This window comes from Pseudorca crassidens, chromosome 2 (assembly GCF_039906515.1).
Source record: "Pseudorca crassidens isolate mPseCra1 chromosome 2, mPseCra1.hap1, whole genome shotgun sequence".
In the NCBI taxonomy this organism is placed as follows: Eukaryota; Metazoa; Chordata; class Mammalia; order Artiodactyla; family Delphinidae; genus Pseudorca; species Pseudorca crassidens.
Window position 1 is genome coordinate 106,191,085 of NC_090297.1, and position 17,780 is coordinate 106,208,864.

The 17,780-nt window shown below is 41.0% G+C and overlaps 1 protein-coding gene across 2 annotated transcripts in view; it reads left to right on the top strand.

The window, feature by feature from the left end:
- The window catches only part of CHD1L (chromodomain helicase DNA binding protein 1 like), a 51,285-nt gene extending 33,862 nt beyond the window's left edge, over window positions 1–17,423 (top strand). Inside the window, exons 15-23 of one of the 2 annotated variants that reach the window (XM_067727506.1) lie at window positions 284–449; window positions 4,497–4,645; window positions 5,469–5,632; window positions 6,182–6,387; window positions 7,461–7,559; window positions 14,656–14,726; window positions 14,831–14,945; window positions 16,026–16,134; window positions 17,071–17,423. In XM_067727506.1, the coding sequence (XP_067583607.1) occupies window positions 284–449; window positions 4,497–4,645; window positions 5,469–5,632; window positions 6,182–6,387; window positions 7,461–7,559; window positions 14,656–14,726; window positions 14,831–14,945; window positions 16,026–16,134; window positions 17,071–17,149 (1,158 nt within the window). In that variant the 3' untranslated portion in view covers window positions 17,150–17,423. Of the gene's footprint in view, window positions 1–283; window positions 450–4,496; window positions 4,646–5,468; window positions 5,633–6,181; window positions 6,388–7,460; window positions 7,560–9,707; window positions 10,148–14,655; window positions 14,727–14,830; window positions 14,946–16,025; window positions 16,135–17,070 lie in introns of those variants that run through there. The other variant, XR_010941038.1, reaches the window with a different exon arrangement.
- The last annotated feature ends 357 nt before the right edge of the window (window positions 17,424–17,780 follow it).

A 17,780-nucleotide genomic window follows, 5' to 3' on the forward strand; every position in this document is an offset into this window, starting at 1 on the left:
AAGATAATGCAGGAAATGGCTGTTATTCAAAAAAAGAAAAATTGGAGGCTCAGATTTTTTTGTTTATTGAGAATTGTTAAAGTCAGCATCTCTGACTATCATTTATCACTCTCTGCTTACCCATCATCCAACTACAAAACAGCCCCATTGTCATGGGGAGAGAAAGAAGGCTGAGCATCAGAGGAGGAGTGTGCCTGGTGTCGTTAAGCCACTTTGCAAATCACTGATATCCAATGTTTGTTTTCATGAGGGCCAACTGGACTTTTTGTTTTCTTCATTCAAGTTGAGTGAGATACTCAAATTCGGTTTGGATAAACTGCTGTCCTCTGAGGGGAGCACCATGGATGAAATAGACCTGGAGTCTATCCTGGGAGAAACAAAAGATGGCCAGTGGATCTCTGGTGCCCTGCCGACAGCAGAAGAAAGAAGCAGAGAACAAGAGGAAGGAAGTAAGTGGGGGGGTGAGAGCAGAGCCAGTGGTGCGGCCACCCCAGGCTAGAACATGAGTGAGATGGGTCCCCAGGGAAAGTCCTGGATACTGCTCCTAGGACGTCCTTTTCCTGTCCAGCCCAAGTCTCATCCTAGGCACACTGTTTAAGACTTAACATGGTTCAAGAACTCTTCCTAGGCTGATTGGAAATTGTCTGGCTGTTCCCTTGTATCTGAACTTTGAACCAAATTGATGATGCTAATGCTTATGGTAGTATCAATCTCAAGGATTTTAATTTGTGTTTTTTCCTCCCTTGATTGCAAGCATCTTCTCCTTTGTTTATTAGTAAATCCTTCTGTCCTTAGTATGATACTGCACATAGTGATCCCTTTTCTGAATAGTAGAATGAGTTATTTTTTAAATTATAGTTAACACCAGTTGAGCATTAAGTGTGAACTTATGTGCCTTATACCTGTGTTTTCATTTCACCGCTCTGTGAAGTGAGGTACCGTTAATTTTAATTTTTTTAGTGAAGCAATATATATGATCATGAGATGATCTTGTCTTTTGCTTTCTGATTTGGGTCAACATTTGTCTTCTGTCCATTTCTATTTCTATAGTATTTTAATTTCTTATTTGAAATTTTTTTTTTCACATAGTAGCTTTGTAAGGTTGTTCCCTGTTGTCTTAGGGTTATTTTGAAATGACTTTATTTTCCCATACCAGTGGCAACAGATATTCAGTGCAGACTGGGGTGAGAGGTCTGATAGTCTTACTAGGCTTCTTAATTCAAGAGTACCTTATTCCATTCATACAGAGAAGGGCAGTTTCTTTACCCGACGCTGCTTCCTCTTATTGGGTGGAGAGTGGGCTGGCATGACTTCCGGTTTTGTGATTGTCTTTTGTTTCTGTACGACCCTGAATTTCCATCACTTGCTTCCTTCTTTCCCTTTGCCACCAAACTGTCAAAGCACATCTTCCCCTTCTAAGTTGTCTCTTTCCCCCAGAAGCAGTGCCTTCCCAAATTGTAAGCTGCAACTACTTTCTAGTTCCTTCCTTTCAATTCCTTAGTAGCCGCTGCTCTGATCTGCCAGTCTCAGACCTTTCTTCATTATTTTCCCATTTGGGGTGTGTCCTTCTCGTGTGGGATAAATTTGATCTGTGTCTGACGTTGCTAGAACCCCGCTGCCTCTTTTCTGTGCGGTGTCTGCCTGACTCTACTCCAGCGTGGGCTTGGGAGCCAACTCAGCTGGTTTGAGATGTTCATTTCTCTACCTACCTGCAAATTGAAGTTTGTAGTACTCTCTGCCTCCTAGTTTTGTAGTAGGCGTGGGTTCAGGGTGGTTTTGGTATCATTGTTGTTCTGTATGGTTTTTATAGGATGTTTGGGGAGATTGGAACGTCAGCAGCTGGCATGATTCTACAAGACAGTGCTCGTTGACTTTCCTCGTAGTTTAGCTTTTAAATTTTTTAATATTAGCATCCCATTTTTATTCTTCAAGAACTCTTTCTTATTCTCTGCTTGTTGTTTTAAATGTATCTTGTTCTCATTCCAGGGATATAACATCCTCTCTGAAGACATTTATTATAGCTTTTAAAAAGTATTCCAGGGAGAATATTTATTGTATCTTTTAACAAAGTATTCCTCTACTCGCTGTGTTGCCTCTCTTTTCTCCAATTGCTTCTCCTTCTTTTTTAAAAATTTGTCTTGTCCTTGTTGGTAGTTTTCCTGAAATACCTGGTGTGCTCTGGCTGGCTGGTCACGTGTGCTGGCGAAATGCCAAAGCTGATGGGCAGCTCCGGCCTGAGCAGGTATCTGGGCTCCTGGGGCTTATTCCAGCATCACTGGTAGGTGAGCTGTCTTTCACACTGAAGGGGACCTTCCCAAATGTCTGTATTGGAAGTCTTTTCTCTGGGCAACTCCGTTTCTCCAGAGACGAATCCTTTAATATCCTTCTTGGATGAGGTGGGTAAGGGTCGGAATAACCTGTTTGCTCAGATTGAGGAGACAACGTGAGTAAAGGCGTTCAGGGCACTCCTGTATTTGGTGTGCAGATTTTCTCTCAGTTCCCCCACCCCTCAGTTCCTTGTCCATGGTAAGTTCTAAGCTTTTGCGGGATTGAAAGGGTCTGTGTTCTTATAATCATCTCCTGACTAGGCACCTGTGTTTTGCTTCCATTGTTCTTTTCACTCTGTTATCATCCCTCCAGCCACTTCTATTTTCTAAAGAGTTATTGACCTTTTCATCCACTGTCGTCTCATATATCTTTTTAAAATCCCTTTACTGCCATGTAGTTATTTTAGGTGGGAGAAGAAATAGATGTATGTGGTCCTGTTTTTAAGTTGCATTTTGATTACATTAAGTACTGAAGCTTGCACCCATTTCTGCACTCATCTACATTAATTTCAGCCTATTTTCCTAACGTTTAATAGAACAAAATAAAATTTAACTGTTTTCCAGAAAGATAATTATAATTTTTTTGGCAGTTGGACTGAGAATTTTTTTTTTTCAGGCAGTCCAGCTGCCAGAAAAGATTTCCCAGTTGTATTAAAATTTTGAATTTTGTCTTTGATCAATGAGTATAGAGTTCACTCTGTGGTAGGTGATTCCATTGGCAGGCTATAGATAAGTGTCTAAGCCTGTGGTCTCTAAACTTCTCTGGGCTGCAGACTGAAGACAGATAGCATGGTTAAAAGAATACAAATAAATATGAAAGACTAGTAATTATAGCATCCCCTATCAATATTAAATAGAAAACAGGGTGGCTTTATCTTGAATGCCGGGCTGTTTTTTTTTAAATCACGTTCGTAAGTTGAGAATTGCATGAAGATACATTTGTTGATATTTTACACTTCTCGACTCTTTATTTTTTTTTCCACTTGTTGCTAGAGCACCTCATTGAAAGCCCCCCTGCTGATTTAATTAGCAAATGCCAATTAGAATTACAGCTGGTTGGATTTGGGTACAAGTGTGAAGCAGTTGATCTCTTGAGAATGAAAATGTTTTGCTTTCGAACTCTCTGGGAAAAGCATACCTACAGCTGATTTTATAATGCTGTGAAGATACATTTTTGGTAACATGTGCTATTAAATATGTTTCACTTTAGAATCATTGTCTCACCTCTCTCTGGTTGCTAGTCTTGGCTTGTTATGACTTCTCTTTATCATGTGATTCATGATCTTGGCACATCACCCAACCTCTTTGAGCCTTTCTGTCCTCATCTGTAAAACAGTGCTATTAGTCCCTGCTTTACTCTTTTACACAGTTGCAAAACACATAGCATAAAATGCTGTTCAAGTTTACACTGTCACCATTATTGTTGTTACTGTAATTGTTATTTGCTGGCCTGTTACCTTTCCATCCTTCTATAGAGAACAGTAATGTACTGAAAAGAGCACATTGGCCTTAGAGTCAGGAAATCCTGCCTTCTTCACTTATTAGCAATGAGAACTGGGGAGTCTCCTGATCACTGTCTGAGCCTCAGTTTTCCCTTTCTTAAGTGGGGTTAGTTATATCAGAACTGTGGTGAGGCTCATGAAGATGCTTCATGAGATCTACAAAGAATATTGTAAATCTAAGGGATTGTTTTTGTGCTTCTTTATTCCCTCCTAGATTTTCTACTTGTTCCTTTTAATATTACAGCAAAGGGGGCAAAAAGTTGAGTGTTAAAGGCGTGTTTGGAATTTAAAAATATGCTCTTGGTTACCTTTATTAGATAATCTTAATGTCAGTGAGATTTATGCTGGGGAGTTGTGTGGAATGAACAAGTGATGAGTGTTCCGGAACTCAGCAGGGTGGAGGCATCCAGCAGAGACTCACAGACCATCTAGAGATGGACCAAAAGCCATGCTGTCTCCTTTGAAAAGTAAATACACGAGATCCCCATGTGGATCCCAAACCCATCAGCATTAGTGAGACCAGAAATCCAGTACCTTCATCACAAGCTAGTCTTAGCCCATTTAGAATACAGGCTGCTCTTTTGTTCGCCCTGGTTATGCTTTGACTAGAATCAATGTATTTTTCTTTAGCACCTAACATTTTTCTTTTTGTGTTTTATGTTTTTAGAAAACCACATGTACTTATTTGAAGGTAAAGATTATTCTAAGGAGCCTAGTAAAGAAGACAGAAAATCATTTGAGCAACTGGTGAATCTTCAGAAAACCCTTTTGGAGAAGACTAGTCCAGAGGGCCGGTTACTCCGAAAGAAAGGCAGTGTAAGAACTATTAATTTGTGTAAGGATAAATTCTTTCAAACGTTCATCCTAAGAGAACAAAAAATGATGCTGGGAGAGATTGGTTAAGAAATAAGTGTGTAAGTGTTTGTTGAAATACAAGTATCATTGACTGTACCCTAGTATAAAAACTATGTAAGAAGTTGGCATAAAAATGATAACAAGGAGCGTATATTTTACCGTTTAATGCAGGTGATAGCAGCCTTGTCTGTCTAAGCCACCCCTGAAGGGATCACTGTGTTACACCAAAATACCATACCCTGCTGCTGACAATCATGACCCTGTGTCATTAAGAGAGGAGGCAGTCTTAAGTGTTGTATGTAATGTCCACAGTATTTGGCACTTAATCTGGGCTCATTAAATGCTAGTGGTCATTAAGATAATCATGATGTTGACATATTCTGTTTAAGGCAGAATGATATAATACATTGAGGAAGATTTCCATTAAACATGGTTAAACCTAAAATAGCATCCTGCAGGGTATGCCTTCCATTTTTTTAAAAAGTTATTTTCTGAAGTACCTTATTCCTAATGAAGTTAATCAAAATGATGTATTGCTGTACTAACCATGGCAGTGCTTTGGCTGAGTTTAGAGCACAGTATCCTGGTTACCATGCCTACAAGATGTCTTAATTGAAGTGTCTTGCTACCACTTCCCACCACCCAAGGTGACGTGGAGATGCACTGTCTTGTGAAATATTAAGCACGTTGCTTCTGTTCAGAGTGTGTTTTAGGGATGAAAGAAACTCGTGAAGGAACAGGTAGCCCCCAACTTTCCTGGTTATGGCGCTTGTTCTTCCTACAGGTTCTCATCCCAGGCCTTGTGGAGGGGTCTACCAAAAGGAAGCGGATTCTGAGCCCAGAAGAGCTGGAGGACAGGAGGAAGAAAAGACAAGAAGCAGCAGCCAAGAGAAAGAAACTATTAGAGGAGGAGAAGAGGAGAAAGGAAGAAGCAGAACATAAGAAAAAGTATGTATCTGTTACTCGATTGTATTATTAATAAAGCTGAGGGTCCCAGTTGGTGAAGGAATCACTGTTGCATAGTGAGTCCACAGTTGAACATCACTTTACAATTGCAGAAAATGTCTGTAAAGCTGGTAGTTCCTGCTGGTACTAGAATACATTTTTAAAGATTAAACTTTAACCTTAACAGTTAGTCTACTTAAGAGAACAGTCCTGAGTGCCTAAGGCAGAGAAGATGCATTCAGTTGAAGCTAGAAAATTTTAGGGTTTTATTTCAGCTGCCTAAGGAGAGTAGTTTACTTGAACATTCCCTTTTAGTCACATGTTCTTAAAAACAGTGACATCCGGTGGCTGCTCATTTTTGAAGTGTAGTCAGGAGGCAGTTAGGCTAATCAGTAAGGCTTCTTGTTTATTTACAAATAGGCAGAAAACAGGGTGAGTTTCTAATTGCATCTCCACTTGGCACTTACTGTTTGTGAATAGCAGTACAAGATGTGCTCCAAGAGAAACTGTGATAAGCCCAGTTAATTTCCTTTCCTCTCTGGCCTGTTGAAGGATGGCCTGGTGGGAGTCCAACGATTACCAGTCCTTCTGCCTGCCTTCCGACGAGAGCGAATCAGAGGACCTGGAGGACTGGGAAGATGAACGCTCTGCCCAACTGGATTATGAGGACCCGGACTCGACCTCCATCAAGTATGTAAGCGGTGATGTCACCCACCCACAGGCTGGGGCGGAGGATGCTGTCATCGTGCACTGCGTAGGTAGGAGAAATGGTGGGGCCTGAGTCTTTATGGTACCACGGTCTGGGGAAGATGAGGCAGAACCCTGATTTAGGGGTTATTAATGGGCCCAGTGTAGTCTTGGGTGGTCAAAAAGAGTGAATTTTAGAACCAGGAGACTGGGATTTGACTCTTGTCCCTCTTGTTTACCCGGTTGAGCAGCCCAGCCTCTCTGGGCCCCAACTTCCTTATCTGTATAATGGTATAAGATCTGCCGTGTTCTCTGCACAAGGTTTTTAAGAGAGTACAAGGAGGTAACATCTGTAAGACAAACGAATCCTTTCCAAACTCCAAGCATGTTCTTCCCTCATGACCTTTGTACTTTTTACTTCCTTTGTCTGGAGCCCTCTTTCCCCACTTCGCCACATCAAGCATTGTTCAAATGTCTGCATCTCAGAGAGGTCTCTCTTGATTGCCCAGACCCCATCCTCACCCCTCTATTCTTCTCTAGCCACTTCCTTACCTTATTTTACTTGATGATACATCACCACCTGACGTATTGCCTATGTATTTGCTTATTTGTTTCATTGAACTAGAAAATAGCTTCATGGGAGTAGGGATTTCTTTTTGTCCACTGTTGTAACCCTAGTGCCTAAAACAGTTCTTGATATGTAATACTAACAAATATTTATAGTATGATTGAATGAATGAATGACTGTAAATACCAGGTACTAACTAGCTGTGTTAGTACCAGCTTGAATAAGTCATTTAACCTTTCCATTTTCTTACCTGTAAAATGGGAGTTGTGTGCTGTTGTATTACATCTGCTCTGCATCTTTCCTCAGCCATCTCCCAGGAATTACAGAAGTACCGCAGAGATTCTGCTCTTTCAGAACACTAATTTTTTTGATGCTTTTCTGTTATGATGGCCAAGTATATTCCAGAAAACCTAAACATATTTGAGAAGTCCAGTGTATAATATGTGCAGGAGATTAGTTTCTTCTGCTCTTTGTAAAATCATTCTTCTACAGGTCTCTTTGGTGTACCTTTGTTTTTTTAAATGGTGGACTGGATTTTGCCTCCTATAGAAGAAAATTTTCTCTTTCTTCTATCAGATGACTCTGGCCGCTGGGGCAGAGGTGGTTTATTCACAGCTCTGGAAAAAAGATCTGCTGAGCCAAGAAAAATATATGAGCTGGCTGGGAAAATGAAAGGTAAGAAGCAAAGCAGAGAGAAGGGGTAGGGATGGGAGAAGAGGGGAGAGGACGCTTAGGACAAGTATTAGGTGCGTTAAAAAGCACTAGATGAGGAGCGGGATGAGCCAGTTGGAGCCGCATTCTGTCATCAGTCAGCTGGTTGATATGCGACTTTGAGGCAATCCCTTCCCCTCCCTGTGTCTGTTTTCTCATTTGTAATTTGTGAATAATACTTATTCCACCCACCGCATGGGACTATAATGAGGATAATGAATGAGTGTGCAAGTACTTTGATAAATGTCAATCCCTGCAAGCATGTTAAAGTGTTGGCTTGAAGATCATTTCATTGTTTACCCAATTGCCTCCATCTTCTTGAGGGAATATCTCCTGAAAGTGTCAGAGTCCTGTGGGAGAGAACTGAAACATACCACTGAAGTGCTAACAAGACCTGGCTGCTGAAGGGAAGGAGGTTGTATTATGAAGTAACACTCCCTGGAGGCAGAAGTAGAGCGGTGCGGGGCAGGGAAACTTGGAAGCTGAACACTATTCCCCCTTGGCATAGGGAGGGGCCAGGGCACCTCCTGTTATGTGTGGAGATCACAAAGTGGCAAGAGGAGTAAAGTGATTATTGTGATTAGCCTCTCAAGTTCCATAGGAAATAAAGGATCTTGTCCAGTGGAGGAGGGCTCTTCACATTTCTTAGAGATTGTTTTTTTCCTAATTCTTCTGCTCACTTCTCCAGGGTAGAAGGGGATGTAAGGACTTAGAGTGAATCCTCTTTCAACTAAAACAGATTACATATTACAGGGCTTAATATGTGTGAAATAATGAACCTAGATCTAGATATTGATTGGGCAGCTGGAAAAGGAGAGAATTCAGGAGGAGGTCGGAGTTAGAGATGCCGGCTGAGAAGTTCCCATCTGAGTGAGGAATGGGAGGGCAGAGAATAGAGCATGGAAAACACCTCCATTTAGGAGCAGAGGCAAGAGGGGAGAAAGAAGGAATTGTCAGAAAAATAAGAGAACCTTGAGAATGGAGTGTTTTGAGGTACAAGGGAAGAGAGATGTCAAGAAGTGGTCTGTAGTGTCAGACACTGAAGTGAGGATGAGCATTGGGAAAAGGCCATTGGATTTGCCCCAAGGGCAGTCACATGACCTTGGAGCACTTGGAGAGAGTGTGAAAAGTAAAACCTGGTTGCACAGAGTTAAGGCGTAAGTGGTCAGTAAGGAAACAGAGATGGGGGTGTGCACTGTTTTCTGCAGAAGGCCTGAAATAAGGTAGAGCAGGGTAGATGAACAGTGGGCTTGAGTTATCGGGAGGGCTTCATGGAAAGTGGCGAAAGTTCTCTTAGGCCTGGAAGGGTAGGTTGGGTTGAACATAAATAGGTGGAGAGAAAGGGCAGGAGAGTCCATACCATGTCTCATTCTTTTTGGTATCCCTGTAACTCCACCGTTCCCAGTATGGGATATTGAATGATCCCTGCAGCTACACAGTGCATGTTTTTGGGGAATGTTGTGTAGGTCAGACAGGCTGGAATAGAGGGTTTATGCTGAGGAATAGAGGAGAGTTAGATTTTAAAGAAGAGAGATTTGGGCCACAATATAGAAGACCGTACATGACTTGTCCAGGGAGATGCCATTCTAGGCAGTACCTTATCCAATGGCTAGTGGCTAGATACGGGAGATTTGAGTAGAAGAATGGCATAGCAGAGCAAATATTTTAGAATGACCTGAACAATTGGGGTATGCAGGACGGATTGAGAGGACAAAAGGTTCAAACTGGAGTAGGCCAAAAAAAAAAAAAAAAAAATTGGAGTATGCAAAGCCATAGAATTAAATTAGCTCGTTTCTCTAGAGAATTTGATTTGATTTGGGTGAGGTAGGAAAATATTCAAATACAAATATGTAAGTATGGTAGAATACAATATTTGAATAGTTTAAGACAAACGTAAGACTCTTCTGAAGGAATTTTATGTTCATAGTGCCCCACCGCCTCCTAGCCTGGATGCCTCTGGGTTTTGCATTCACTCTCCAATGCCTACAGGAGTACTTTGTAGGCAGCGTTTGAGAGGCACTGAATTAGATCATAAAAATTCAGGCGTGAAGGGGGTGACATGGTTGCATAAGACATTCCTTCTTTAATCTCCCTTTTTAACCGATGGTTTAGACATCTAAACATGAACAAAGGTGCTTTGGTGGGTCTTTTGGGAGACCCAAGAGAAGACTCACCCACCACTGCAACTGGTAAGAGACAGACAGACACACCTCCGTATAGGCAAGGAACCAGTGGAGCCAGCAAAACTGCCTAGACCCCTCTCACTGCTGTAGGGCAAAAATCAGGTGAGTGCTGCCCTGGGCAGGTACTCACGCACAGAACTTGCAGAAGTCCAGCCTTCCTGAAGGGAGACTCTGGCACACCGTTGGAGAAAAAGAAAAATATGAGTTTGCTTGCAGCCGAGGTGGTAAGAGACTTTCCCAGCGTCAACCCTCCCCCCAAGGAAACACTTCGAGGGGCTGATTTTTCTGGCAGAGGCACCCAGCTACCCTCGCCGGGTGGAACACAGCTGGAAAAACCTGTTTCTCTCTGCCAGCATCTGGAGTACTAAGGTGGGAGCTCCACGACTGTGGGAAGGAAGGATATTGGGAAAGAGACAGGTAAGAATTTCAAATGGTGTCAAAGACATGTGCTCAGTAGGAAGTTCACTCAAGGACCCCTGGGGGTACCACCCTGGGGATCTCCCTACCAGGTGTGTGGGCACTCCCAATGCACCAAGTGTTAAGCCCACACCTCCCTGCAACTCTGCTGCTGGCTCCCTGTGCTTGCTCCGCAGTGTGTCCATGAGAGCGAGCTCTGCTAGACCAGGAGCCCACTCAAAACAGGTCCTGTTGATGGGCAGGGAAGAAACCACAAACTTGGTTTCCACCTTCTGGGGAAAAAAGGTGTGCAGCCAACCTGGTGAATTGTAAGAATCAGAGAAGACACAAACGCTTAAAAATTTGGCCACAAGGCAGAGCAAGAAGAGTGGAGCACAAACACATAGGAAAAACTGAGATAATATCAAAACCATAGAACATAATACCCCATCTGCTGACAGTAATGAGCACAGAGTTTAGGACGTATCCGCTACTTCAGATTCAAAAGCACCAGCATGTACCAGGAATATGAAAAATCAAGGAAATATGGCATCACAAAAAGAAAATGACAGTTCTCTAGCAACCGTGCTCAAAGGCACAGAATATTATGATCTGACTGACAAAGAATTCAGAATAGCAGTTATAAAGAAACTCAATGAATTTTACAAGAAGACTCAGGCAACTCAGTAAAATCAGGAATAAAATATGTTAACATAATGACTTCTTTTCAAAGAGATTGAAATTTTAAAAAACAAAACAAATCGTAGAGCTGAGGAAGTCAGTGGATGAGATGAAGAATGCAATAGAGAGCAGCTATAGCAGGGGAGACCATATGGAAGAAAGAATAAGTGACTTCGGGAGATAGGAATTTTGAAATAACACAGAAGAGATGAAAGAACAGAAATTTTAAAAGAGCGAAGCAAGCTTATGTGAGTTATGAGATTGAAACAAGAAAACACAAATATCAGAATAATTGGGCTTCTAGAAGGAGAAGGGGACAAAGAGTTTAAGAAATAATAGCTGAGAACTTTCCAAACCTGGGGAAAGTCTTGGACACACATGTCCATGAAGCTAATAGATCACCCTATAATCTCAATGCAAAAAGACCTTCTCCAAGACATATTATAATGAAACTGTCAAAAATCAATGATAAAGAATCTTAAAAGCAGCCAGGGAAAACAAGAATGTAACCTACAAAGGAACCCCTATTAGGCTATCAGCAGATTTCCTAGCAGAAACTCTACAGGTGGTGAGAGTGGAATAACATATTCAAAGTGTTGAAATATCAAAATTTCCAGCCAAGAATACTTTACCAGCAAAGTTATCTATTGGGTATGAAGGAGAAGTAAAGGCTTTCCTAGGCAAACAAAAGCTGAGGGAATTCACCACCACTAGACCTGCCTTGCAAGAAATGCTGAAAGGAGTTTTTCAAGCCAAAATGAAAAGACACTAATCAGTGACATGAACACATATGAAAGTACACAACACACTGATAAAGGTAAAATATATAGAGTCAGATTTAGAAAACTAACTGTTAGGATGGTGTGCTAACCACTCAACTATAATTTAAAGGTTAAAGGAAAAGAGTAGTAAAAATAACTATAGCTACTATAAATTGCTAGTGAATTATATAAAAACATAAAAAGAGGTAAATTGTTACATGTATAATATAAAAGGGAGGAGTAAAAGGGTGGAGCTTTTATAGGCAATTGAACACTGTTCTGTCTATGTTTCATGTAAGCACCATAGTAACCACAAAGCAAAAACCTAGAGCAGATCCACAAAAGACAGAGAAAGGGGAACCAGAGTATACCACCACAAAAAATTACCAGTTTACGAAGGTAGGCAGAAAACAGAGGGAAAGAGAAACAATGGAAATACAAAACCACTGGAAAGCACAAGATGACATTAGTAAGTCCTTACATATAATTACTCTAAATGTAAATGGATTGGGGACTTCCCTGGTGGTGCAGTGGTTAAGAATCTGCCTGCCAGTTCAGGGGACACGGGTTTGAGCCCTGGTCCGGGAAGATCCCACATGCTATGGAGCAACTAAGCCCCTGTGCCACAACTACTGAGCCCGCGTGCCTAGAGCCTTGCTTCACGAGAGAAGCCACCACAATGAGAAGCCCGTGCACCACAGTGAAGAGTAGCCCCCACTAGCCACAACTAGAGAAAGCCCACGTGCAGCAATGAAGACCCAGCACAGCCAAAAATAAATAAATAAATAAATAAATAAAACGTAAATGGATTGAATTCATCAATCAAAAGGCACAGAGTGGCTAGATGGATAAAAATAACAAGACCCGGGGCTTCCCTGGTGGCGCAGTGGTTGAGAGTCTGCCTGTCAATGCAGGGGACACGGGTTCGTGCCCTGCTCCGGGAAGATCCCATATGCTGCAGAGCGGCTAGGCCCGTGAGCCATGGCCGCTGAGCCTGTGCGTCCGGAGCCTGTGCTCCGCAGCAGGAGAGTCCACAACAGTGAGAGGCCCGCATACCGCAAAAAAATAAATAAATAACAAGACCCAACTATATACTGCCTATAAGAGACCCACTTGGGCCTTAAAGGCACATGTAGACTCAAAGTGAAGAGATGGAAAAACATATTCCATGCAAGTGGAAACTAAAAGAAAGTGGAAATAGCTATATTTATATCACACGAAATAGACTCTAAGCCAAAAATGTAATAAGAAACAAAGGGGTCATTATATAATGATACAGGGATCAATTCATCAAGAAGATATAACAGTTGTAAACATATATGCACATAACATCTGTGTACCTAAATACATTAAGCAAATATTAATAGCTATGAAGGGAGAAATAGACAACAATACAATAATAATAGGGGACTTCAGTACTCCACTGTCAGTGATAACGTAAATCATCCAGACAAAATCAACAAGGAAATGATGGGCTTGAACCAAACATTTGACCCAGTGGACCCAACAGGCATCTATAGAACATTCCATCCAACAGCAGCAGAATACACATTCTTCTTAAGTGCACATGGAACATTTTCAAGGAGACATCATATGATAGAGCAAAAAACAAGTCTTAGCAAAATAAGACAATTGAAATCATACCAAGTATCTTTTCTGTTCACAATAGTATGAAACTAGAAATAAAACGAGGAAAGCTGGAAAATCTGCAAGTGTGTGCAAACTAAACAACACACTCCTGAACAACCAATGGGTCAAAGAAAAAACCAACAGGAAAATCAAAGAATATTTCAAAAAAATGAAAATAGAAACGCAACATACCAAAACCTATGGGGTGCTGCAAAAACAGTTCTGAGAGGGAAGCTTATAGTAATAAATGCAACTATTAAGAAATTAGAAAGATCACAAATAGTCAACCTAACTTTACCCCTCAAGGAATTAGAAAAGAGGAGTAAATTAAGCCCAAAGTTAGCAGAATAAAGGATGTAAAATTCAGAGCAGAAATAAATGAAATAGAGACCAGAAAAACAAAAGGTCAATGAAACTAAGAGCTAGTTTTTCAAAAAGATAAACAAAATTGATAAACCTTTAGCAAGACTAAGAAAAAGAGGAAATACTCAAATAAAACCAGAAAAGATATTATAACTGACCCTACAGAAATACATAGAATCATAAGAAACTACTATGAATAATTGTACACCAACAAATTAGATAACCTAGAAGAAATGGATAAGTTCATAGAATACAACCTACCAAGACTGAGCCAGTAAGAACTAGAAAGTCTGAACAAATCGATGAGTAAAGAGATTGACTCAGTAATTAAAAACCTCCCAACACAGGAAACTCCAGGACCAGATGGCTTCACTGGCAAATTCTACCAAACATTCAAAGGAGAATTAACATCAGTCCTTCTCAAACTCTTCCAGAAAATTGAAGAGGAGGGAACACTTCCAAACTCATTCTGTGAGGCCAGTATTACCAATATCAAAGCCAGATAAGGACACTACAAGAAAACAACACTATAGACCAATATCTCTGGTAAACATTGATGCAAAAATTCTCAATGAAATATTAGCAAACCTAATTCAGGAACTCATTAAAAGGATTACATACCATGACCTAGCAGGAATTTTCCCTGGGATGTAGGGATGGTTCACATACACAAATCAATAAATGTTATACACCACATTAATAGAATGAAAGATAAAAGTGATCATCTCAGTATATGCAGAGAAATCATTTGACAAAATACAACATCCTTTCGATAACATACCCTCTGCAGATTGGGTATAGAAGGAACATACTTCAGTATAATATAAAAGGCCGTATACAGCAAACCCACAGCTAACATTATATTCCACAAGAATTGAAAGCTTTTCCTCTAATATCAGGAACAAGACAGGGTGCCACTCTTACCCATACCTGAGTGGATTTGGAAAAGGCAAGACATAAGGAGGATTCAGAGTAGTCCTTCCTCAGGGATCTCATTCTGTAGTGAACTTTGTGTTCTTTCTGTTGCTCCCTTTTGTTTTACCTCAGATTTGAGTTTGGGAGGTGTCCTTTTATTTCCTATTGATGATAAAGAGTCAAGAAACAAAGGGCAAGATTTGGTAAGTAAACAACCACATCAGTTTATCAGAGCTGAACTTTGACTCCCATCACCTCCCCTTGAAACTACTCCTGCTCCCACCCAGCTAATGATCATTCCTCCTAGTTGGCCTTGATTGTGGCCCAGCACCGTGATCGTGCCAATGTCCTGTCTGGCATTAAGATGGCAGCCCTAGACGAGGGCCTGAAGAAGATATTTTTAGCAGCAAAGAAAAAGAAAGGTAAGCTCTTCCACTTGTGCCCAGGGATAGATGAATTTCTGCTCCCAAGCATATGATGTGATTTTTAAAGGGAGGTAAGAAATGTCAAGACCCCATTCAGCATACATGGTAAAGGTAAGCCCCAGTATGAGAGATCACAGAAGTAACAACCTCCCCATCTTGTATTTGCAAAGCCCTTTTCCTTTCTACATCACTTTTGTATCCATTATCTCTGTGGACCGCCTGTATCCACTTGGGTATTTGTATCATTTTACAGATGAGGAAGTAAAGGACCAGAGATGAAGTAAACTGGTCATAATGCAGTTGTGAAACGCCTCTTGGAGAGTCCCAGTCCGCATTAGCAGACAGTTCTCTGCCAAAAACCCGACTTCAATTTTGTTTCTAAGCCCAGTGTGTCTCACAGTTTCTTGAACTGATTGACTTTTTTAAAATAAATTTATTTTATTATTTTTGGCTGCATTGGGTCTTCATTGCTGTGCACGGGCTTTCTCTAGTTGCAACGAGTGGGGGCTATGCCTTCGTTGCGGTGCACGGGCTTCTCATTGCAGCGGCTTCTCTTGTTGCGGAGCACAGGCTCTAGGCGCTGGGGCTCAGTAGTTGTGGCTCGAGGGCTCTAGAACGCAGCCTCAGTAGTTGTGGCTCACAGGCTTAGTTGCTCTGCACCATGTGGGATCTTCCCAAACCAGGTATCAAACCCACGTCCCCTGCACTGGCAGGCGGATTCTTAACCACTGCGCCACCAGGGAAGTCCCCTTGACTTGTTAAAGAATCTTTGCTTATTTTAATTACATCTTGATCATTGATCGTATTTTATTTCCATAGTACCTACTTATTTCCAGAGCCTGTAGGTCCTTGTGTTCAATAGAATTAATTTAATTTTCCCCTATTACAACCCCTCCCCAGAATATTTTTGACATTATAATCATATGCTTTGAGTGGGACAAACCAAGATTATATACATTTTGTTCATTGGAAACCACAAAGTGACTCAGAACATGTTATTATCTCCTATGTATATTTTATACACATTAATCAATTTGATGAATGAAGACATCATGATTCTTTTTTTTTTTTTAACAGCAAGTGTCCATCTTCCACGCATTGGACATGCCACAGAAGGTTTTAACTGGTATGGTACTGAGCGACTTATTCGGAAACACTTGGCCTCAAGAGGCATCCCAACTTACATGTATCCTTTTGTTATCCTGATGGTGTGCACTTCCAGCTCAGAAGGGGAAAATGTCTTGCATTTTTCTGGTGTCATTATTTAATCCAAGGCCAAGTCTTCTTCTGCCATGTTTTTCAGTCTACCCCTCTTCAATGAGAAAAAACTAAGGAGCATTTTCTAACTTGTATATATCCAAGGAGGTAAAATATACCCAAGCGTTTCTGGGTGCCAACAGCTAAATTAAAAGATATACGAAGAGGGGAATTAATTGAAGAATTGCCATTTGCTAACATACTGAATCTTTTTCACATCAATTCTCTAGAGATCCTTCAGGCCCATAGACCAAGGCCTGATTCTAAGAACTTCACTCTGTTCACTAAAATAAACACACCAGCAAACAAACAAGTGAACTGTTTTATTTCTGAACCCATTCAATGTATTCTTAAGGAGCAGTGTGAAATTCATTTTGACCATAAGGATATAATGTAGATTTGCTGGACTAGTATTTTCTTCTAATGACCTGCTTGCTGTATAAGTTAGCATTGTTTGAACTGTACTGAGCCCAGAATTACTAGAAGAAGCTGAATTGGCCCCCAAGTGCTATAATTATACAGAAACTTCATCTTTTTACTTAGATACTTACTGAAATGAATTCACTCAGTGGCGGTTTATTTAAACCAATGTAAAAACCTAGCAGAGAAGTTAATGTTTTATACACTTGCACAATTCAAGCAGTACCAAAAGAGTTTTAGTATTTCAGGTAATAATTCTACAGTAATAAGTACTAACAATATTGGAAAGATTTATGATACGGTAAAAAGAAACTAAGGCATGCTACTTCTGGAGTGGTTATTTTAATACTTACTAAAGAACTAGTAGTTTTAGTAAAGTTGATTTTAAAAAGTTTTAAAGTTTTTTAAAGTGATGAAATATATATTCCTTGACCATCCTTATCAGCTACTACTTTCCTAGAAGCAAGGCTGCCATCCTTCATCCACAGGCCTCATCTTCCTCCTCAGGACAGCCGGTGCCTTAACAATCGGCTCAGCATCAGATCCAGCCTTCAGCAACCAGCTAAGATGTTTGCTCAAAGCTACTGTAATAGAATATTTCAAAAAGGAATCAGGATCTGCTGGGCCTCTGAGGTACTCTGTTGTCTGAATTCGAATTTTGTTCTCTTGGATGTGGTACTGATGTGGTGCTTGTAATACAGGGATGCACAAGATATTTGGGAAAATCCTTTGGCAGCTTGCCAGGGCCCCAGTTTGCACAGCTATTTGCATAATAATAAATACATTTTCTATCTCTAATGGTTTCTTTGCTTTCTTTCCCCTCAGTCTAGTTTTCATCCCCTCCATCAGACTGATTTCTTTATAGTGAGAAAGGTGAGTGGATTAAGGAGAAAGGAAAGGTAATAGGAGAACAGGGTGGCTCTAGGGGAAGGAAGCACCTTCAGCCAGTTCGTGCTTTGGAAAGATAGGTCTCCGAGGGGAAAGGCTGAGAAATGAGATTCCTGATCCAGACGTGTGGAGCCCCTCCTGCCCTTCTCTCCATCCTGCTCAGCATTCAGAGCTAGAAGAACACACGTTGGCCCAGAGGCCTGTCAAATGTGACTTCAGAGAAACCAGAAGATCACTCCCCCTCCCACCGAATCAGTTCAGCTGCAA